General features: G+C 41.9%; 3 protein-coding genes across 6 annotated transcripts in view; 2 read left to right on the plus strand and 1 right to left on the minus strand.

Moving 5' to 3' along the window:
• crebbpa (CREB binding protein a) overlaps positions 1–7,088 on the plus strand; it is a 40,671-nt gene extending 33,583 nt beyond the window's left edge. For both annotated transcript variants that reach the window (XM_062438724.1, XM_062438725.1), the window contains exons 21-31: positions 40–96; positions 211–288; positions 411–478; positions 606–756; positions 1,231–1,377; positions 1,467–1,580; positions 1,690–1,855; positions 2,535–2,702; positions 2,950–3,111; positions 3,321–3,602; positions 3,716–7,088. In XM_062438724.1, coding sequence (XP_062294708.1) covers positions 40–96; positions 211–288; positions 411–478; positions 606–756; positions 1,231–1,377; positions 1,467–1,580; positions 1,690–1,855; positions 2,535–2,702; positions 2,950–3,111; positions 3,321–3,602; positions 3,716–6,055 — 3,733 coding nt within the window. In that variant the 3' untranslated portion in view covers positions 6,056–7,088. The remainder of the gene's footprint in view (positions 1–39; positions 97–210; positions 289–410; positions 479–605; positions 757–1,230; positions 1,378–1,466; positions 1,581–1,689; positions 1,856–2,534; positions 2,703–2,949; positions 3,112–3,320; positions 3,603–3,715) is intronic.
• On the plus strand, positions 2,431–18,717 carry trap1 (TNF receptor-associated protein 1). Of its 3 annotated transcripts, XR_009927384.1 has the most exons (19): positions 7,785–7,944; positions 9,688–9,858; positions 9,957–10,039; positions 10,156–10,296; positions 11,521–11,592; positions 12,361–12,521; positions 12,629–12,738; positions 12,867–12,940; positions 13,185–13,340; positions 13,537–13,657; positions 13,779–13,848; positions 14,031–14,178; positions 14,349–14,534; positions 15,967–16,105; positions 16,215–16,300; positions 16,544–16,689; positions 16,823–16,895; positions 17,717–18,156; positions 18,217–18,717. XR_009927384.1 is itself a non-coding variant. In XM_062438726.1 (18 exons), the coding sequence occupies exons 1-18, from the start codon at positions 7,824–7,826 to the stop codon at positions 17,816–17,818; spliced, it is 2,160 nt and encodes a 719-aa protein (XP_062294710.1). In that variant the 5' UTR covers positions 7,785–7,823; the 3' UTR covers positions 17,819–18,717. The 3 variants fall into 3 exon arrangements, 2 of the variants coding, with proteins under 2 accessions (XP_062294711.1, XP_062294710.1); XM_062438726.1 differs by having other exon boundaries at positions 17,717–18,717; XM_062438727.1 differs by lacking the exons at positions 7,785–7,944; positions 9,688–9,858 and adding an exon at positions 2,431–2,435 and having other exon boundaries at positions 10,002–10,039; positions 17,717–18,717.
• mcrip2 (MAPK regulated corepressor interacting protein 2) lies at positions 18,525–22,980 on the minus strand. Its single transcript, XM_062438736.1, has 5 exons — positions 22,497–22,980; positions 22,318–22,387; positions 21,683–21,822; positions 20,423–20,518; positions 18,525–19,144 (listed from the first exon to the last, which is right to left on the minus strand). Exons 1-5 carry the CDS (start codon positions 22,549–22,551, stop codon positions 19,074–19,076), a joined length of 432 nt encoding a protein of 143 aa, XP_062294720.1. The 5' UTR covers positions 22,552–22,980; the 3' UTR covers positions 18,525–19,073.
• Positions 22,981–23,360: the final 380 nt, after the last annotated feature.

The raw sequence follows: 23,360 nt of genomic DNA on the forward strand, positions 1-23,360 counted from the left end.
GGTTAATCTGTTTGTCCCCTTGTACTCTTTTCCATGCAGCATGATATCAAAAGAACAGTTTGAAAAGAAGAAAAATGACATGTTGGACCCTGAACCGTGAGTAATGTCTGGGCAGTAGCTTCATTGTGATGTTATTTACATGATGACTTTGATGCTTCCTAACTAATTTTGAAGGATAAGCATGTAAAAGGCAAATGTTTGTCCCTGCAGTTTTATTGAATGTAAGGACTGTGGGCGGAAAATGCATCAGATCTGCGTGCTGCACTACGATGTCATTTGGCCATCAGGGTAAGTCTTGAAATGGCAGTTTATCACTGCACATTTCATTACATTTTTGAGTTCACTAAGTCACAGGAGTTCCTATTTGCTTGAGTTACTGTATTTTGAGAGTTTGATGTTCTTTGTTCCAGCTTTATCTGTGATAACTGTCTCAAGAAGTCTGGCAAAACAAGAAAGGAGAACAAGTTTTCAGCCAAAAGTAAGTTACGTGTAACAGTAAAACAAAAATAAACATTATTTTTAATATCATTGACTTCTTTTTAATCAGGTAAAAGTCTCAATGTTAAATACTTGTATCAATCTTGAATGTGTTTGTGTTTATAAAGGGTTGCAGTGTACACGGTTGGGGACTTACATTGAGGACAGGGTGAATAAGTACTTGAAAAGGCAGAACCACCCAGAGGCTGGTGAGGTGTTTGTACGAGTGGTGGCCAGTTCTGACAAAAACGTGGAGATTAAGCCTGGCATGAAGTCTAGGTAAGGTTCTCATCTCCTGTTACAGACTTTTAGTCTTGATTGAAAACAACATTTGATCAATCTGGAATACTATAATAATAAACTTTGGACTTGGATTTGAACATGTTAAATAATGACTTGCTCCAGATGCATTTCCATTGTGGTGACCCTTCCACAGCTTGAGGATTGCAAATACACCAAAAATGTATTTTGTGGTTTTCTGGCTCAACTTTTGCTCTAAAAATAAATGTCAGCTACAGTACAGTTGTCCATATATCATAACATAACCTCAATGTAAATAAACATGCATGACATTTAAAAGACCTGACCATGGAAATGATCCAGGAGCACTTATGAGTCCGGAGCCCAAAATAGTTTTATCACTCGCCCTCTACAAAAATGAGCTGATTGTTCAAGTTAAGTTCTCTGCAAAAACAACAGCAAACAAAAAAAACCAAAACTCAACCTTCACCTATGCTTTTTCCATTTCTACAGATTTGTGGACCCAGGTGAGATGCAGGAGAGCTTCCCTTATAGAACCAAAGCACTTTTTGCATTTGAAGAAATAGACGGAGTGGATGTTTGTTTCTTCGGCATGCACGTCCAGGAGTATGGCTCAGAGTGCGCCTTTCCAAATACCAGGTAAAGCAAAGATTAAATAGTGATACATCCTGTCTTGTGATTTTTGTGTATAGATTGCTGTTTTATAAAAATCTCTGTTTGTCTTGCAGACGGGTTTACATATCATACCTCGACAGTATTCACTTCTTCAAACCACGTGGGCTAAGGACTGCAGTGTACCATGAGATCTTAATAGGCTACCTGGAGTATGTGAGGAAACTGGGGTAGGTGACAAGTAACTTTTCACGTTGTAGTACTTTACATTGTTTTATTCAATCCTATATGAATCATTCTTGCTAATGCTAAGTGGCTAATAACTCTTGTCCTGCACAGGTATGTTATGGGTCACATCTGGGCCTGCCCACCCAGTGAAGGAGATGACTACATTTTCCACTGCCACCCTCCTGACCAGAAGATCCCCAAACCCAAGAGGCTTCAAGAGTGGTACAGGAAGATGCTGGACAAGGCTTTCGCTGAAAGGATCATACACGACTACAAGGTCAGCAAATGATCACTTCCCAGTGGGATGTTGTCTCTCTAAACACATCCTCAGTTAATTAGCATCGCTATTCACTGTTATTAACTTTGTGTTTATTCATCTTCATTTGGGTACCTTTTTCTGTCTGGGTGATAATTTTGTATTTTTGTTTTGTTAGAAGATTTTCACAGTTGTTCATGAATGTTAAATGAGATTTGGTACTGTGGATGCGTGCATGTGAATGTATATCAATATATATTTTTAATTAATTATAGAATGTATATAATATATTAAAATGCACAGACATCTGAAACCTTATGAGATAAACAGGATTTTTTTTTTACCTTAGAAGTTTAAACCCAGATGTCCAGTCCAAGTGCGCAGCATACAAGTGACTCCCCCGTGTGTTTGATATGGGTTATTGCGAATATTCTTGCAACCAAAACTACATTTCCAACCATTTTTAAAAAATACATAGTTAAAGAATTTAGGCTAATCTTTACAGTATGCCCAAACAGGCCATTTTGTTTTTTTCCTAGTTTTTAAATTTGATTTCAGCTGAAAAATGATCTCGCACTTAAATTTGTCAGTAAAAAGCTGTTGGAATTCATATATTCAACTCAGTGAAACTTGCAGACATTCTGTTGAGTAGCTACCAAACTATCTTGCCTGATGGGAGTATTGTGTTGTCTGTGTTCAGGACATTTTTAAGCAAGCAACAGAAGACAGACTGACCAGTGCGAACGAGCTGCCATACTTTGAGGGTGACTTTTGGCCTAATGTACTGGAGGAGAGCATCAAAGAGTTGGAGCAAGAGGAGGAGGAGAGGAAGAAGGAGGAGAACACAGCCTCCTCTGAGACGACAGAGGTGAGTCGGATGGAGGTAGATTGTGTGTTTTGAAATGGGTTTTAATAAAGGAGAGCTCTTTTTGTGCCAAAACCAACAGCCTGGTGCTAAGGCCTCTGTCTCATTTTATCATCCTCAAGTCCTCATTATATAAAAGCTTTCAGCAGCCACTCAGGCATTGTGTAACCACTCAGCTTAATTGCATAACCTCATCTTGCTTGTTGTGCAATCTCTGCCTCTCTAAACGTCCATGTCCATCTATTTCAAGGGAGCCCAGGCTGACAGCAAGAATGCCAAAAAGAAGAACAACAAGAAAACCAACAAAAACAAAAGCAGCGTCAGCCGCGCCAACAAGAAAAAGCCTGGGATGCCGAATGTAGCCAACGATCTGTCCCAGAAGCTCTACGCCACGATGGAGAAGCATAAGGAGGTGGGAAACTCTACAAATTATAAAACACATTTTTGTACTCCTCATAATTAAGACACTTTAACATGGCAGCTATGTAGTTTCTGCTTAGAGAGCAGTGCACATATGTATATCCCATGTAAGAATTGCCTCCAACATGGCATGGACTGAGAGTGGGGAATTGGCCTTTTAATCTAACAGAGAATATCTATCCCCCTTATTTCTGTTACCAGGTATTTTTTGTTATCCACCTTCATTCCGGGCCAGTCGTAAACACCCTGCCACCCATCATGGACCCCGACCCTATGTTGACCTGTGACCTGATGGATGGCCGTGATGCCTTTCTGACTTTGGCCAGGGACAAGCACTGGGAGTTCAGCTCGCTGAGAAGATGTAAATGGAGCACAATGTGCATGTTGGTAGAGCTGCACAACCAAGGCCAGGACCGATTTGTGTACACTTGCAATGAGTGCAAGCACCATGTGGAGACTCGCTGGCACTGCACTGTGTGTGAGGTAAGGAATAGCGGTACTTTAGAGAAAATTAGTGGAATTTCCGTCTGTTTCAATCTACAATAAAATCTAAATCTCAACATAACCGTAATGTGGTTTTCTTTACCTGTCAACAGGACTACGACCTATGCATTAACTGCTACAACATTAAGGGCCATGAGCACCAGATGGTGAAGTGGGGCTTGGGTATAGACGATGACAGCAACGGCCAGAGTGGAGAAGCCTCCAAGAGCCCTCAGGAGAGCCGACGTCTCAGCATCCAGCGCTGCATCCAGTCCCTGGTCCATGCCTGCCAATGCCGCAATGCCAACTGCTCTCTGCCGTCATGCCAGAAGATGAAGAGGGTGGTCCAACACACCAAGGGCTGCAAACGCAAGACCAATGGTGGCTGCCCTGTGTGCAAACAGCTCATCGCTTTATGTTGTTATCATGCTAAGCACTGTCAGGAGAACAAGTGTCCTGTTCCCTTCTGTCTCAACATCAAGCACAAACTCCGTCAGCAGCAGCTGCAGCACAGGCTCCAGCAGGCTCAAATGATGCGCCGCAGAATGGCCACCATGGCTGGAAGGGGTATGCCCATGCCATCTCCACCTACCTCAGCTGCCCCTGACACCCCCAACTCTGTGCAGCAGCCTAATACACCACAAACCCCCCAGCCCATGCCCAACCAGCCCCAGCAGCAGCCTCAGCAGCAGCAGCAGCCACCCAACCCAGCAAATATTGCCCAAGGTTTCCCCAACAATGGCCGCAGCAGCCAGCCTCCAACACCATCCTCACAAGGCAAATCAGGGCCTCAGTCATCCCCTCTCCATCAGCAGCAGTCACCTCTGCCTAACATGCAACACCAACAGCAGCAGCCTCAGCCACCACCACAGCAGCAGACTCAGCCGCCACCGCCGAACGCCCTCAAAGTGGCCAGAGAGATTGAGATGGTCGTCAAGGCAAAGCAGCAACAGCAACAGCAACAGCAGCAGCAGCAGCAGCAGCAGAATTATGCCATGAACGGGATGCCCATGAGCCACCAACGAATGATGGGGTCCGTGCCGGGCCAGATGCGGATAATGCAGGGGCCACGGGGACCCCAGGTGATGCAGACTATGCAGCAGGGCCAGTGGGGTCCAGGGATGCAGAATCCCATGCAGAATCCCCAGAGTCATCAACCCCAAGTCCCTCCTCAACAAAACCCCATGGCTCCTCAGCAGGTTCAGGGAACCCCCATGTCCCAGCAGGCCCAGCTCATGCAGAGACCCATGATGCCCCAGCAACAGGGTCTCTCAATGCCTGGGGTCATGCCCCCCCAGGGGCCCTCACAGCCGGGCATGACACCACAGCAGCAAAACATGCCCCGGGGAATTCCTGGTAATATTGCTCCGAGTGCCCTGCAGGAGTTACTGCGCACCCTCAAATCTCCCAGCTCCCCACAGCAGCAGCAGCAGGTCCTCAACATCCTTAAGTCTAACCCCCACCTCATGGCCGCCTTCATTAAACAGAGGACAGCCAAATACCAGGCCAACCAGCCGCAGCAGGCCCAGCAGCAGCAGAACCCTCAGGCTATGCTGAGTTCGCAGGCAGGAATGCAGGCCATGGCAGCGATGGCAAATCAGGTGCAGAGGCCAGGGATGCCACCCCAGCAGCAGCCTCCACAGCAGGCAGGGCCCCAGGGCATGGCACCCATGGGCCCCCAAGGTCAGATGATGAATGCTGCTCAAAACGGCAATCCCCAGCTGTACCGCAGACAACAGCTGCTCAGGATGCAGCAGATGCAGCAGCAGCAGCAGCAGCAGCAGGCACAGCAACAACAAGGAGGCATGCCTCAGGGCCACGGTCAGTTCCCCCAGCAGCAGCCGGGGCCAGCAAGCTACTCCCAGCTCCGTATGCAGCAGCAAATGGCTATGCAAGGAGGTGGGGGGCCCATGGGCCAGCTCCCTCCAAATCCACAAATGGGCCAACCTGGAATGGGCATGGATGGGGCCCAGAACCTTCTCCAACAGCGCATGCTTCAGCAACAGCAGCAGCAGATGTTGAAGCAGCAGATGGGCTCTCCAGCACAGGCTAATTCGATGAGTCCACAACCCCACATGCTTCAAGGCCAAGCGCAGGGAGGAGCTCACCTACCTGGCCAAACAATGGCAAACACCCTGGGAAACCAAGTACGCTCCCCAGCCCCAGTGCAATCGCCCCGTCCGCCCTCGCAGCAGCCCCCGCATTCCAGTCCATCACCGCGGATACAGCCGCAACCCTCACCCCAGCACGGCGCCCTCCACTCCAGCTCCCCCCACCCCAGCCTTGGAGGACCGATGTCAGGCCCCATGGACCAGGGACACATGGGAACACCGGAGCAGAGTGCCATGCTCCCGCAGCTTAACACACCAACCCGAGGGGGGTTAAGTAATGACATGGGTATGGTTGGTGACACCACGGGAGACACGCTGGAGAAATTTGTTGAAGGATTGTAGCATTTCGTGACAGAAGAAAAAGGCCTTGTTCTGTTTTCAGCGGAGACATTTTTGTACTTGCTGATGTAAAAAAAAAAAAAAGCTAAAAGAAACGCAAACAAATGAGTCATATGAGGCCTACGGACTGTGAACTTTCCTTAAACCAACGGACTGCTTTTTCTTCCAACACAGAGTGATTTAATAATTGCTGTTGAAAAGAAGACAACAAAGACACAAAGAATATATTTTTGGTTCAGACCAGCCTTGCAAGATTTTGCTCTGGTCGTTGTGTTGTTTAAATTTGTTTTTCATTTGTTATGCTCTGGTATTGACTTTTTTAACAAAACTTCTCAAAACAAAAAATATTTCATTTTATTATTCTTTTTATTTTTATTTTGTACCTTTGCAAATTAATATCGTATTTGTGTTCGGCAGACTGTAAAATTATTCGTCTGGGAGTTTTTTGCCAGGTTTCACCTCTCGCTCAGTTTCTCTGTTCCTGGCTAATTTATTCTAAAATGCCATTTTTAAAAAGGACTGCCTTTGGGAAAGCCTTAAATTTCTTTCCTGTTTGCAGAATCTATGGGAGATTAACATATTTGTATAGATCTAGGAACTTCTGCACACACCCAAACACAACATGCAGGTTTAAGAGAAACCTGCATCGAAGCTTGTTAATGTTCACAGGTGCCGGAATGTTCTTTTTACTGGCCTGTGCCCAGTATTTGTCTTGCAGATGTTTAAATAATTGCTTTGTCTCTCCTTCAGTCTAAAGAAATTCTCATCAAGTCCTAAACCTCTTTTGCCTGTGGTGGGAAATTAACTTGTTTGACTGCTGATTTGTGTTCAGAGAGTTTTGTGCATCATTTTCTCTCTTGCATTACACTTGAATTGATGATGAACTGTTCTCTAATGTAAATCATGCAGCTAGACAGTACTGTAAATATGCAGAAAATAAGAATGAAATCACTGTACAAACTGGTTCAAATGGCTCATTTCGTACTTATATACCATATTGTTAAATAAACCTGTGTGCCACAGACTCTGCCTCTAACTTCTGTTTGGATAAAACTACTTTGATTATTGGTTAATCCACCAATCATTTTCTCAATTAATCAGCTGGTCTTTTAAACACTACAAAATTGCCCATCACAATTTACAAGAGCCCACAATGCCTCCACTTTTTATTTATGTTTTAATCTAACCAAGTGTCCAAAACCAAGATTATGTTTATTATTAGGCAATGTAACACAGCTAAGTCTCACATTTGGGAACCATCAAATGTTTGATATTTTATAACTTAATCCAAATATAATTATCAGAGTAGTTGTAGATAAATTGTTTGCAGGATTTAATTTTCATTTTAGCTCCTGTCAGCATCAACATGACAAACTTATTTACAGCATTTGAATAAGTATACATATTTTAACGAAAATTGTAGGGCATTTAAAATGACCACCGTTTGACCTTGAGGGGCAAATTAGGAACAAATTAATCCATGTCAAATAATAAAAGTTAATGATTAAAATGAAGGATACATTTAGTACATATACGACTTTTAGTGTTTTTACGTGTCATCAAAAGGAAGCACTTAGATACTTTTTTTTTTCTTTTTTTTTTTTTTCTTCATGGGATGCATTGTAGTAAGTGTGATAATTCAAATTCTCATCAGGCAGTGTGATGGACGCCGCGCTTACGTCATTACGCTCGGGTCCTTCGTGCAGCGTGTGTAACTCACCGACGACCGGAGTTCTCCTGTCGTGCGTACTTGTCCCCTTCGTCTCTCATCATGTCCCGGTGCCTCGCGCTGGCTCGGTTCGCCCTCGGTGTCTCTCAGAGGAGCAACTCACGACTGATTACCTGTGCACGCGGACTGAGCAGCCAGACTGTCTCGCGCTCCTCCACTGGAGGTAAGCTGTGTATGTGTGTGTTAGCCTAGCCGGATAGCTGACAGCTGCAAGATAGCTACTAAGTTATTATTACATCAGACTAAAACCACAGAGTGTCATTTACAGATTGAACTAATTTAATTTAACATATTTGTGTTTGAAAGCAGAAACATCTTGTATGCATTACTCATTATGAAAACAACCATACATAACCTTGGATTGCTGCTGCTGTTTTATCACAGTTCAAGAGGTCTTAGTAACAGGGAGTTTGACTTGACCCCCAAACATGAGTGACGTCAATACGTAGGTCAATATAGAGACACTGAATGAAGTTTTTCCTCCCTCTAATCATTCCTCCTGTTCATACTGGCTAATAAAAGACCCCCAATAAAATGTGCTTTCAGTGTAAGTGATAGAGGCCAAAATCTAGAGTGGGTTCACACTGCCATTTTATGCAAAACTGGATTTAAAAGTATCTGAAGCTTCAATGAGGCGTCAGCAGTGTGAGATAGTCATATCAAATGGACTTACAGTATTTTTTGTATCAAATTCCCTGTTTTTGTGTTTCCTGTGACAGTTTTTCCTGTTCAGCTGTGTAGAAGTATAGCAACAAAAAGAGAGACTTTGCCACTAAAAGACTTGATCTGGCTAATTTGGATGACTGGCGCTTCATCACTACTCTCATTTCTTTAACTCCCTCTGCTGTCAGGTTGTTAAATGCTGACTAGTAATTTAAATAGGTGCCTTTTCCTCAATGTCCTGTGAATGTCCTTAATATCACTGCCTTATTTATTCCGTACTTATTTATTTCTAAACCAAAATAGTTTATTTATATCATGATTTTGCTTTTTGACATGGCTGGTATGGTCATTCATTGAAGGTTACATTGTGCAATTTATTGTAGAATGTTTGTTTATTTTTTTTTAACGTATTTATGTTTTGAATGTCTATTTTACTTGCCCAACCTTTGTGTGAGCCAGGGCGCACATCTGTCCTTATCTGTTATCTCTGGCACAGCTTGCTACACCTGTCAGTTGGTGTGTGTATGTTTTAGTTAGGGTCTATAACATACACATAAGGTCTGAGTAGATTGTAAAAACTGAATTGCCCTCTGGGATAAATAAAGTAATCTGAATCTGAATATAAACTGAAATACATTTTTGAACAGAAGGAGGCTTGTGGTTGTTGTCCTCCATCACTTACACTGTGTAAGTGCATTATGAAGTGATCTTCTAATAGTCAGTATGAACAGGAGGAATCATTACAGCAAGAAAAACCTGTCAATGTTCATTTGGGCACATTTTTATGACAGACATGAACAATTGTGATCACATCTGGTATTGGTGTGTGTTCACAAACTCTCAATTTTCTATAAATTCCCACCATATTTTTATAGTTGGAAGCTTCTTGTTGACATTTTAATGTGCTAATTGCAGTTGGAAATTTTAGGATTACACACAAATTAAATGATTTGAATATACACTTAAATTTAAATGAGAAAATATAAAGATTTAAAAGCTGCTATTAAAGGTTACTGCTACACTTAACTGTGATTAAGAGTGAGTCAATTGATAAATGTCAATTTTTTCACTCCATAAAGAACTTTTTTACTCCTCTGTTGACTTTTAACAACACACCTGAGTGTAATTCTCAGAACTTTGTGCCCTGGTTAGTAAGCCCTCTTTAAGACATCCAATAAGACTTCAAGACATGCTTCAGCTTCCTTGTGAGGCAGCTCCTCCATCTAAATCTACTTGTCATCAGACTTGCAGGTTGGACAGCAGCAGAGGTGGAGCAGCCGGCCCAGAGTGTGGAGCTCTCAGCGCTCCTGCCTCGGCATCAGCCAGCAGTCGTACTACAGCACCCAGGAGGCCGAGAAAGAGCCTGAGGAGGAGCCTTTGCACACAATCATCAGCGATACCGAGTCTGTACAAGGTGCTGGAACAGCTGCCCACATAACCAATAACCATAACTGATTGTTGGTTGTGAGACGTAAAATGATTGTAATGTTGTCCTGCCTCTGATCTATACAGGTAGCTTCTCCCAACATGAATTTCAGGCTGAGACGAAAAAGCTGCTGGACATTGTCGCCAGATCCCTGTACTCAGAGAAAGAGGTTTGTGTGTGAAAGAGAGAAAGCATTAACCATTTTTAAAAACGTATAATGTTTCAGCCTATATATAACTACATATCTAACTATAACTGCTCTTCTTCTCTCTCTCACCCCACCAGGTGTTCATTAGGGAGCTGATCTCCAACGGTAGTGACGCTCTGGAAAAACTGCGTCACAAACTGATCACATCAGGTGGGGAAACGGCTCCTATGGAGATCCACCTGCAGACTGACACTGCCAAAGGCACCTTCACCATCCAGGTACACCTGCGTCTGTGGAGGATGTGCAGCCTGTGTGAATTTAAGTTGATTTAGTATTGGTTTTCTAGGTCTATGTTGAATTTTGGTGAAACATATAACCTTGAGCCCTTTTGGAACAAAATGTAATGAGTAACTGTTGTCACAGGTTTTGCTTTTGTTTCTCCTGCTCATTTAGTGGAATTTATGTAAATTTAAATTTAAGTTCAGGGTACTTTCAGGTGCTGTCAATCGTGACTCGTCAAGCACATTTCTTTAGAGCCTGTGCTTGACAATTCACGACAAAATAGAGCTTCGACAATATGTCAATTAATCAATTGGTAGAAAATTGATCTTCAACTGTTTTGATTGATCAATTGTTTCAGTAATTTTTCCAACAGAAATGCCAAATAGTCTTTGGTTCCAAATTCTCAGATATGGTGATGACCGTAAATTGAATATCTTAGGGTTTGGGGCTGTCAGCCAGACAAAACAAGTATCTAAAAGACACCACTGTGCTCTGAGAAATTGTGAATGCCACTTTTTTCACTATTTTTTTTAGCATTTCAGGAAATGGGCGATTTACAGGTAATGATTTCTTTTTAAAGTTAATTGCAGCTCTAATCCTTACAAGGGCGACCACAATGAACTGTATCCACCACATCACTACTGCATCTTTGTCAACCAGGACAACTCAAAATGTAAATGGAGAATGCTTGTTGGACTGTGTTTACACCCTCATTTTGGGAGAGAAGGCCATTTAATGGGAGCTGCAGTTAATGGGGTAAAAACCAAAAGGCACATTGTATGGACAAATAATGAAAAGATGAAACAAGATTATAAAGATAATAATAAAAGTTCACAATGCAAACAAAAAAACATCAAAACTATGAGTTTGAAGCAGCTTAAATGTGAAAGAAAATCAGTAATGATATCTGTGCCTCCCTACCAATCAGTGCATAAAAATAACAGTTATATGATACAGTATATTTGGTCCTGTTGTTGTCTTCTCAGTGAGTAATATCAAAAATGTCCTGGTTTGTAAAACACAATAATAACATAAGGAAGAAGCAGGTTATGGGAAGTTCCATATTACTGGTTAGTAAGTTCCTGCAGTGGAAAAGGGCTCAGTAGGATCTGATTCCTGGCCTGTTTGTGAGTGTAACCGCCCCCTGGTGGATGAATATGATACAACATGCTGAAATGACTTCTTGTTTGAGTGATTGAGATTCTCTGTTCTCTTTACAGGATACAGGAGTTGGGATGAACAAAGACGAGCTGATTGCAAACCTGGGCACTATCGCCCGTTCTGGCTCAAAGGTAACGGTTGTTGTAGATCTTCCATTGGTGCTCTTCGTGCTGTTCTTGCACTTTTCCTTTCCTCTTTGTGTTATTTATTTTATGTCTGTCCTGCATGAGGGGTCAGTTTTTAGAGTGTGGGGTTGTGCATCTTGCTTGTTCAATGAGTAGACAGCTGTTTGCTGATTGGTTTGAATAAATATTTTGACCATCTAGCCTGATGCATCAGTTCAGATCAACAATGGTGGAAGATGTATTTAGATCCTCTATTTAAAGGGTGATTACATAATTTTTTCCCCACTTTTTATATTAGTCTTCTGTATGTGTTCAAATCCAAACATTCAAGTACAGATGTTTTAACATAAAAATGCAATTTTCTCAAGCCCTTCTAAAAACTTTTTCACATGTGACCTGACATAGCTTCCTGCATAATGACATTGCTACATATAAACTGATATAAACCCCCTAACCTGCCTAGCCAGTAGCCATGGAGACCCACTGAGCACTCACTTTCGCTGCTTCTCAAAGTTTAAAGAATAAACTCTGAGTTCTCCTCCTCACTGTCAGAAATATAGTAGAGTGGAAATATAAAGTAGCATCAAATGGAAATACTCAAGTATAGTATAAGTACCTCAAATTTGAACATAAGTACAGTTCCTGAGTAAATGTACTAAATTACTTTCCACCAATGCAGGTCTCCGAAGTTCACATCTGTGCACACTGTATATAACCAATATAACCTGCTGATCACCTTTCAGTCATCGTTATCATCTCCTCTACAAATTGCAGGCATTTTTGGATTCTCTGCAGAACCAGGCAGAGGCCAGCAGCACCATCATAGGTCAGTTTGGTGTTGGATTTTACTCGGCCTTCATGGTGGCTGATCGTGTGGATGTCTACTCCCAGATTGCTGAGCCCAGTGTTCCTGGATACAAGTGGTCCTCAGACGGGTGAGAGGGAGGAAGGGATGGAGATGAGAGCAATGAAAGAAAGCATTTTATTTACATCAGGAGAGTGAAATGTGTATAACCAAATATTCTGTCATTGTCTCCTTTAGCTCTGGAGCTTTTGAAATTGCTGAAGCCGGTGGCGTTCAACAGGGAACAAAGATCGTACTGCACCTCAAAGACGACTGCAAGGACTTTTGCTCTGAGGACAGAGTTAAAGGTATAACTGCCAGAGCTGCCTCAGGCAGCTGAAGGTCTATGATGTCAAAATTTAGTTTTGACATCATAACATCATCTAAACATCAGTCCATCTCTCCAAACGCTGACAAGCTGTTGTGTCTTTTTCAGACGTCATAACAAAATACAGCAACTTTGTCAGCTTCCCGATCTTCCTGAATGGACGGAGGCTCAACACTCTGCAGGTGAGCAGCTCTTAATTTTAATGCTTATATTCTCCCTGGATGAAGATTTAGAACAAAACTAAACGTTGGTAAAATATTTTTTGCGTTTAGAATACATTTCATCTGAGGTAGAAATTATATGACATGATATTGAATTGATATAGTGAGTTTTAAGTTTAAGCTAATGACTGAATTATTAGACTGATTCATAAACATGTTTTATTTAAAAGAAAATGTAATAGTTATTTGACCTCTGTTTCATCAGGCCTTGTGGATGATGGAGCCTAAAGGGATCAGCGACTGGCAGCATGAGGAATTCTACCGATACATTGCTCAGGCCTACGACAAGCCCCGCTACACGCTGCACTACCGCGCAGATGCCCCCCTCAACATCCGAAGCATTTTCTACGTCCCTGACACGGTGAGGAGCTCCCGACTGGCTGTTTTCTGTTGTTCTTGTATGATGCAGTTCTGTAAGCACAGCCAGGTCCTTTTTACAAAAAGGACCAGCAACTTTTCAGGTCCAAAGCTAATTCTTAAACCCCTAAAGTAATGGCAACCTGTGTTAAAGATTGTTTAAAGTCGAGTTTTACTAACATAAATTTATTTGCTAACAGAAACCGTCCATGTTTGACGTGAGCAGGGAGATGGGCTCCAGTGTGGCTCTGTACAGCAGGAAGGTGCTGATCCAGACAAAAGCCACTGACATCCTGCCCAAGTGGCTGCGCTTCCTCCGAGGTGTGGATACTACCGATTGTCAATGTTTCAGAATCTCTCCTCTCTTTTTACATGCATAGGTTTAAGAAAAACATGTTTTTATAATAAAACAAATCCTAACCTAAACATTGTGTGTGTGCAGGTGTGGTGGATAGTGAGGACATCCCCCTGAATCTGAGCAGAGAGCTGCTGCAGGAGAGCGCCCTCATCAGGTACAACACCAGACTTACAACTCCCTTTGTTTGAAATGTATTCACTTGCATTTCACCACAATGTCTTACTCTTACTTTTGTATCATTAAAATCTGTGTTTTTAGGAATATTTGCTGTCTATGAACTCATGAATTCACAAACAGTGAGACAGTTCCTGATTTTTACTCCACTTCTTGCCTCAGGAAGCTTCGTGACGTTTTGCAGCAGAGGGTGATCCGCTTCCTGCTGGACCAAAGCAAGAAGGAGCCAGAGAAGTACGGCAAGTTCTTTGAGGAATACGGCCTCTTCATGCGAGAGGGTATCGTCACCACCCAGGAGCAGGACATCAAGGTGAATTAGCTTGTGGAAAAGTTAGAAAAATGCAAATTACTTTTCAGAATCTTTCCAAAAGTTTTTATAAATATGTCCTGAACATTTTGTTTTCATCAAGCAACCAGTGTTGCACAAATGTGGCCAATGTTGAAAGCAGCAGAAACACGGTGTATGTTGTCTCTGTGCAGGAGGATATTGCAAAGCTGCTGAGGTTTGAGTCTTCAGCTCTGCCAGCGGGCCAGCAGACCAATCTCATGGAGTATTCTTCCCGCATGAAGGCCGGCACACGTAACATCTACTACCTGTGTGCCCCCAACCGCCATCTCGCAGAACAATCCCCCTACTACGAGGCCATGAAACAGAAAGACATGGAGGTGAGACGCTGACAGTGCTGTTAGTGATGATAAAACTTGTAGAGACGTGTACTGAGAAATCAATAGGTTGCAGGCCAATGCAATAAAAGCTCTAATGTGACACTTCACAATGGCTCATCACATTATGCTCCAAATGTATGAAACATCAACGCTATGCTAGACCATGTTCTATAAAACATTAATAACTTTGGAACCATGACAAGCTTTGTTTTTGTCTGAACCGTTAGATTATCAGCTTTCCAAAGCACCTTGATCTGCGCCTTTACAAACATCAGGGCTGATTCATGGTTTTTTGCAGGCACATGATACATTAACTGAAGCTTGACAGGTTTCACTCGAGTCACCACACCATGTGCACTCACTGTGCAAAAAGTAAACTACTGTAGTCTTCCATATATCAACAGATCAGTTTGTCTATTTTCCAATTATATATAACACCTTATTTACTCTCAGTTGTGATATTAACCACAATATAAAGAGCACCAAAATGTCTATATTGTCACATTGTCTACTAAAAAAAACTGCACAGGACAATAACTGCACATGGTGCTCCAAAAATTCAACTTTTCACATTGAAAAAAACAAAACAGGTTTTTTTTTTTGTTAAATATGGTATGCTCACACACAGTTTATGCATGATGGTGACTTTACATTGCACCTGAAAGAGAGGTAGGTTCCCCTGAATCACGTGATTTCTAACACTTGATACTCACTGAAGGAATTGGCAAAAATATAAACTATGTCCAGGCACTTATTTCTGGTCTGATTCAGCCCAAAGGTCACTTTCACACCCTAGTTCTGTTCACTTAGGTCAGAAAAAATGAATAAAAAACAAAGATCATCTGCTAAAGCAAACATGTTACTATGTTTACCAAAAATCTTGCATACAAATACACATTGGTTATGCATATCGATTATTCAACAGGTCCTACAATCAGAAGATGGCTTTCATAGTAGTTTAGCCTCTGATTTCATGCTAAAGTCACTTATTGTATCTTCTATCAGACATCAAACCGCACCAGAGTTTGGAAGTGTACAGACCCACATTTTCTTTGAAATTGAATTGCAGCTTTGACACCAGCATAAACAAGACAAACTAAAAGGGTAAATGCAGCAAACCTGTTGGATTTTGAACCAACCATAATGTTATGTTTTATGGTTATACAAGTACAAAAAGGTACTTATTTAAATCTTGGTATTATAAACAAGATCTAAAATGTTTTCGCTTACAGCCAAACTCTGAACCTCATTGTGTAGCTTTAAACTTTGTACTTTATTTAGCGTAAGCATGCAGATATTTTAATTCATAAAACACTAGCTTATTATACAACACTCACATTAGAGAAAAGGTGTCTGATAAAATGTCAGATTGTGAGGTGTCAGCTCTGTTACTAAGAAGCTAATAGAGACTGTGAAAATTGCATGTGTGCAGGTGCTGTTCTGCTATGAGCAGTTTGATGAGCTGACCCTGCTCCACCTCAGGGAGTTTGACAAGAAGAAGCTGATCTCAGCTGAGACTGACATCGTGGTCGATCACTACAAGGAGGAGAAGTTCGAGGAGAGCAAACCTGGTCTGGTTCCTTCTCTTCGTGTCTCCAGTTAGGATTACAGATGTGACGGCAAAAAGTTTCCTGCGACCCAAATCAGCTCTGACTCCTGTTTTTCTTTTCTCCTCTGCAGCCTCTGAACGTTTGACACAGGAGCAGGCGGACGACCTGATAGCCTGGATGAAAAATAGTCTGGGTACCCGAGTCACCAACATAAAGGTAAAAAGAATGAATGGCTAGTATGCTGGGTTTAATATTTTGGTTTTGTGTTGGTTCATAAACTGAGCTCAAATGTAAAGATTTAAATCCAAGACCTCAAATGTTCATTTTCCTGTTAAGAAATCAAGTATTTGATAGTCAAGCAACTGATTTTTTATGTCACATGTCTTTAAGTTGTCAAATTAGTCTAATATTTCATCCTAAAAACACCATGCATAATACATTTTCTCCCTTGGCTCCCAGCTGACGCCGCGGCTGGACACCCACCCAGCTATGATCACCGTGCTTGAAATGGGTGCTGCACGCCACTTCCTCCGCACCCAGCAGCTGGCCCGCAGCGCAGAGGAGAGGGCCCAGATCCTGCAGCCCACACTGGAGATCAATGCAGGGTGAATGAATGCAGAGAAGTCTCTGTGTGTGTGTGTGTGTGTGTGAGATTTTAGTAGATGGAAAAAAAAATTGGTTATTGTTCTAAGTGATGTTCAGCTCTCACTGTCCTGCACATTTTCTTTCATCTTCTAGCCATGATCTGATCAAGAAGATGCAAGCATTGAAGGACACAAACTCTGAACTGGCTGGACTGCTGCTGGAACAGGTACTGTGGGTTACAACTGGATATGAAAAACAGTTATCATTGCACTAACAAGAAGATCTCCTGAGTTATATATATATATAATGGTATCTGCTTAAGGATAAAGCTAGTTTGTGTCTGTCAACACATCCCATGAAAAGACCAAAAGCAGCAGTGTTCGTTTTTCAATACTTTCTAAATCCATATTTAGCTCCACTGGTTCCTAGACATACATCTTAAAAAGAGGTCCAAAATATGTGGTTTCTCTATTAAAAAAGTCTTTTTTTTTTCTCAAAATTTCCTAAAACTGAAGTTTTAGCTATTGTTACTCAAACAGGGGTAAATAGTGCATTTGATGGGGACTACTTTTTTAGGGAATTGTTTCTCTTAATTTTTTAAGTAAAAAATATCAATGTAATCAGTCATAGATTATAAACAATATGTGTTGGTCTGTCAGGTTAGCTGTTCTGGCAGCATGTCATCCACCCCGTTCACCAGATATTATTGTAAGGCTGTAGCTAACAGATATTTTCATTATTGTTTACTTTGATCACTGTCTGAGTATTTTCTCAATTAATTGATTAATGTTGGTCTATAAAATGTCAGAAAATAGGGGAAAATGTGCATCAGTTTCCCAAAGCCCAAGTTGACTTTTTTTGCTATCATAGAAGGCAAAGAAAGCTGTAACATGTCAAATGTTGGAATTTTAACTCATAAAACAACTTAACTTTCAGTTTACTAGCTAACCAGGTATATAAGTAAATGTCATTACTGTCTTTGACGTGATTTGATCATTGTTTTGAAGCCAACCGGTGCAGTTTTAAACATGTATCTATATTTTTCAGATCTATGACAACGCCATGATCACAGCAGGCCTGAATGATGATCCTCGGCCGATGATTTCCCGCCTCAACGATCTGCTGGCAAAAGCCCTGGAGAAGCACTGAGAGCTGCGAGCATGAACAGTGCAGACTGACAGTGGCCTGTTAGACTGAAGCATTTACAGCAGCTGAAGGGCTTAACAAAGCTGGAGAACTGCAGTTTCTGAAGAGCACTACAGGCCTTTGTTCATCTGGAGCCATTAAATTACATCTGTTTCCCCTTCTGGAGTATTTCATCCCCGCCAACGGAGAGCACAAAAAGGCTTTAAAACAAAAACATGGAGGGAAGATGAACTGTTAGCAGCCTCCTAGAGATCTTTGCCATAAAGACTAAATGTCCTCACGCTTTGGTGATTATATTTGGATGACTATGTGCCATAAACAGGTCTGACTTGAAGTTTGTGGTTACACGTGTCACCTCAATGTGACTTTCACACTCTGATCATACCTTTTCTCATGACCAGATACAATAAAATAAACTTTCAGGCCACATCTTGAATAGTCTGGATGCAAATCAGCCACAAACAATGTAGAGATGATGAGGTTAAGTGAGAATAAGTCATTCAGTTGCATTAAAACAGAGACATGTAGAAGTAAAACAATCTGATCTCCTGAACTGCATTTGAAAATCCTGTTATTCTAAAATGTGGAGTTAGCGCTTTGAAGATGTGAGAATGGTGGTCAAACTCATCATGATGCAGTTACAAATGTAAGACGTCCTAACTGCTGAATAGAGCTGTTACCATTGTCTGGTTTTTTTGTGTTTTAAAAAAATCTTTCCATCCTTTCTCATTGTTTAATCTTAACTGAATATTTTTTTGTAATGAAAACAGATTTGAATTCAGCTGATGTACTAGCTACAATTGTGAATTGTCAGTTGTCAAACATGGATATTTAACAAATTTTAAAGCATTGTATATGAAGATGAATAAACAGTTCCATTCTAATGACTGGTTAAAAAAAGATGATCAGTACAGAGCTTCTTGAAAAGACAATTTTTACTGCATTTCAAAGTAACATTACATCTCAGTTGTGCGGGAAGTAAGATGAGAAAAACCTCAACTTCAAGACGTCGTCCTCCAGTGTGCTGTCTGTTGCAGACTGACTATTCAGAGTTCAATGAATTGTAGTTAAAAGGCTAGACTTCAAGAGAAGTGACTGTGGTTTCTATGTCGGCGTCCCAGTGCTGTCCGTCCATTTTAACCACATGAGGGCACTAAGAGCTGCTGCTCCCAGGCTTCCTCTCCTCCTTGGTGAGCCATCCTGCCTCAGGCCTCCATCTCCTGACCGTCCGTCAAGATCCACAAATCCAAAAAGAGTGTCAGGATAGCTTGTCGATGTTGGCGAGGAAGCGCTGAGCCCACCATTCATCCAGATCTATCGGCACAAAGTCTAAAAAGAGAGGAAAAGTTCATTACACACCAGAAAGAAATTGGACAGGTAGACAAAACTCTGCGATTCAACTGAAAATCACTGAATAAAAATAAAATAAATAAATGGCACAGTCAAAACTATGAATAAATACCTTTAAAAATATTATTCTGTATTTATCAGTTCATCACAAACACTGTAAGTAGGGAGGAAACAGCTAACCCCACCAAAGCTCTATCACAGGTTATTTCTAGGTTTTAACATTGTGTGTATTTTAACATGTTGACCTGTGAACTGCCCTCTAGTGTTTTTTTGTGATGATTGGCTAGTACTTGTTGCCTTTCGTTAATTAGGTTCAGGCATGTAGAGTGAGGTGGTTAGGGTCAGAGGCAAGTCATTACAAATTTCAGCAGTGATATTCTACAACAAAAATAAAACATATTTATACTTGAACTGATTATTATTATTATTAGAACTGGCCATTATTTTCTTGGTTTACCAAGGAATCACTGTGTTCACTGCCCTCTAGCAGACACAGAGAGGAACTACACATATAAATTAATATTCAGCTATTAAATCAGTTCATAACATAAATAATCGCAAATAATGAAGTAAAACTAAATGGATATTCAGTTTGTTTTTCAAGCCATGAAAAAAAGATATTCTCTACTAACTGGTTGTTAAGAGGTCATATTGGGTGCACATTTTGTGTTTCTGCCTTTAGTACTATTTTGATTACTGTCTGCAAAATGAAATAATCTAAATGACTACAGACCACATGGAAAATCTGAAAATCTTCCCACCCATGCACGTCATAAATTGTGTTTTTAAAGACTAATTTCATGTGGGTTGACATGACAATTAAGTATGAAATGTAAATTAGTATCTAAAAATGTGTCAGAGTTGCCACATCTTATTTAGAAAATGAGGATAGACAGGTCCTTAACCTCTGCTCGTTTCCTTCCAGCTGGAAGGATCAGACGCAGCTCTACTAATCCTCAGTTGGCTGGCTGTCATGATACAACCTACTCTCCAGGTTACAGTAGCTATAGGACTGTGGGCAGTTATCATATAGACTAAACAAGAAAAATATTACCAGTTCATCCTATGTCAACCAGTAAACCTTGATTCTCATTTTTACACTTGTAACAGATTTATTGAGGCTTAAAAAAACAGGTATATTTTTACAAGAAAATCTTGCCTTGTTCATCCTTAAAATGAACTATTAAACAAACGCAGACTTATGACCTGAAGACATGAGAGCTGTGGGAGGATAGAGGAGGATGAAGCTGTACTCACTGTCCATGTGTGGACTGGGAGTGGTCTCTTTATAGTGAACTGCTCCCCTGGCCGCCTCGGGCCCCTGCTCCTCCTGCTGCACCACCTCCTGCCACGCTGAAAGCACAACAAATCAGTCAGTGCAGTCACCAACACTTCTAAGATACTTTATGTCCATTATTTGATTTAGTAAGCGTCTAATCGGCTATCAGAGCCTGCACATCAGCCCCTATTTACCACATATGCATGGTGGTGCATCATCCATAAGTGAAATAAAATAAATAATTGAAATAATAATCTGACCCTAAAGATATACTATTAAGATTGTCATTAGCAGGTAATAGTTAATGTCTCTATCTGTCCTGCACCCCAGCGTCAGTCACACCCACAGTGTCAAACAAGTAAAGTCCACAAGGGCAACTGCTACAAAGGCATGCCACTCCTGGCAAACGTTTGTATTTCAAATAAGGCAACATGTGGACTCGTCACATGTAGTGTGTGTGTGTGTATGTGAACTATGGCTGATTTTTTATCTTTGGTAGCGACCTCCAGGTCATGACTTTCAGAAAAGTCAGCGAACTAGACTGTTTATATCACGGATTGAGGTATTTCAGCAGAGTTGTATCAATCAGCCCTTGGCAGTTTTGGTTCTCAACAGCGGGGGTCGGGCCTACTATGTGTCCTTGTCTACTCAACGACAAGGTTACTGAAGTTGTTTATGAGCTGCCGTGGCTGAGTTTCAATGCCAACAACTCGCAGGGCACAGAAAAGTAAGAGCGGCCGAGCCAAATGAAGTCTCCTGGATACTGAACGAGCCCGTGAATGTTAAAGCGAACCACGCACATCAAAACTGGGTCACTGTGTGAAGTTTCACCCAGACCCGGCAAAACCCTTCATACTGTCAGACCCCTTTGTTGCCTCTCCTTAAAGCAAAACAACAAAACCCTTAACCCCTGACTGGCTGGTGTGCATGAAGTCAAAGCCAAAAATGCTGTTTTCTTCAGCACGTGTGACAGTGGGGGTCATAAGGAGCATAATATGTGGGTGTGAGAGCAGCTCTCTGTTTGGTGCCTATCAGTGTCAGAGCAGCTGTGTGGGTGAGGCCTGGGAGGGGGGCTGGTTAGCAGTTCTTTTAAACTCTGATAGTAAAACAATGTCATTCATAAAACAGCCGTTAAGGGACAGGCTGGAAGTCGTGTGTGCATACAATGACACAATGAAAAGTGCAGTCAAGTGTCATATTCTCCCATTTCCAGTCAGACCGTTCAAGAATATCCTTACCGTCATAGACAAACTTGACGTTTTCCTCATGTGCAGGGGTGAAGCTCTCTTCCTGCTGGTTGTCTGCGGGCAGAGCTGGTGCAGGGTGATGGTACTTCTTACCATTCAGACGGTTGAAAACTATCTTGGGTGCAGGAAGGCTGGTGGGCATGCGGAGAAAGAAAACATGTCACGAACAAAACATTTTACACACTCATTTTCCTGCAGGAGATTTCTTAAATGTCTGGGCCTAAAATGTCTAGCACGGTTGGCTGTGCAGGAGTTAGAGATTGCAACAGCTGAATGAAGGACCATGTGCAACCTTCGCCTTCCCACAAGGTCACACACACGCTGGCTGGTTCAAAGGCATGAAAACAGCCAAGCAGGCACACTGAGCCTTGGGGAAGTGGGAATGTTGAGGTGTGTTATAAATTATTCAGTCTTTCCCTGATGGACGCTGCCTGTCTCAAGCTGATGACGTCCACTGCTGCTAGGACACTGTCACACACTTTAACCAACACTATTAATCTGCCAAGTAAGCCTGACCCTTGTAAAATGTCCAAAACCTTTAAGACACACATGAATAAGCAGCACAAAAGAGCATTCTAGTGTTTATTCATTACATGGAGGTGTCTCTCCAGAAGTTGAACACTTACTCAGGCATACTCCAGGACGTTTGTTTGTGCTTGAAGTCGTTTATTTTGTTGTCAAGCTGCTGTGTAGGCCCTAGAAAGTAAGACAATATGCACATTTTGGTTTCAAATGAATCATTGTCCAACAAGATGAACGCATGGTGGATCTATCAAGTGTTTGAGGGTTGACAGCTGGTTGTTACCTGTGCGTCGCTGGGTGACCAGTTTGCTGGGACCTCTTGTAATTGTGTACATCATGCGAAAGCAAAGCCACCTGTAAACTTAAGAGTTTGGCACTTTGTGAGAAGAACTAGACTCCTTGTTGGCAAGAGGAGCAGGTCTACTTGTAAAGGCACTTTAAGTTAAACACATTACTCCAGGTTCTGTCGCTGTAAAAAAAGAAAAGAAAAAGAAACTCTCTTGATGTGAGAAACGTCCGTCCTCTCCCTCAGCCGATCGGGCCAAATTTCACTTGGCAGGTTAAGCAAATCCACGGAGCGGACATGAGACCGGCCGGGCAGTTTGGTAACCTCTCAGGGAGCAAAAGCGTGCGCCCGCGTAAAACCAGCAGCCGTGGTGCATCTCAATCGGCGACCCTCCCTCTTTTTTCACCTGCAGTTCAGACAGCCAATGTTGACCACGTCGGTGCTAAGGTGTCCCGCAGTTCCACAATGTCACATAACCTGAAACAGCGGCTGTCATTCATAAGACATTGGACGCACACCGTCAAAGCGCACCACTTTCGACGTGCCTACACGCCTCCCTCGGCGCTTTAAAGAGACAGTGTCCCGGGGATTATATAGGGGATTCAATTTGTAACTCAGATAGCGCCAGTTACAGTTTTTCATCACTTAGTAGAGACTAGCAGACGCCCAGAATATGAAGAAAATTGCATGATTTTTCTTCCCTTATTTTGCTCGGCCTAGATGACACAAATATGCAGTACAGTGATGACCTTTTGATCTTATGTATGACTTCTTTTCCCCACTTTTGCCATTCAGTGTAACATACATGTCAGAAATATAATCCATACTGACTGGGTTAAATTTTGTGGGTCAATAATTGAC

This window comes from Scomber scombrus, chromosome 18, assembly GCF_963691925.1.
Source record: "Scomber scombrus chromosome 18, fScoSco1.1, whole genome shotgun sequence".
Lineage (NCBI taxonomy): Eukaryota > Metazoa > Chordata > Actinopteri > Scombriformes > Scombridae > Scomber > Scomber scombrus.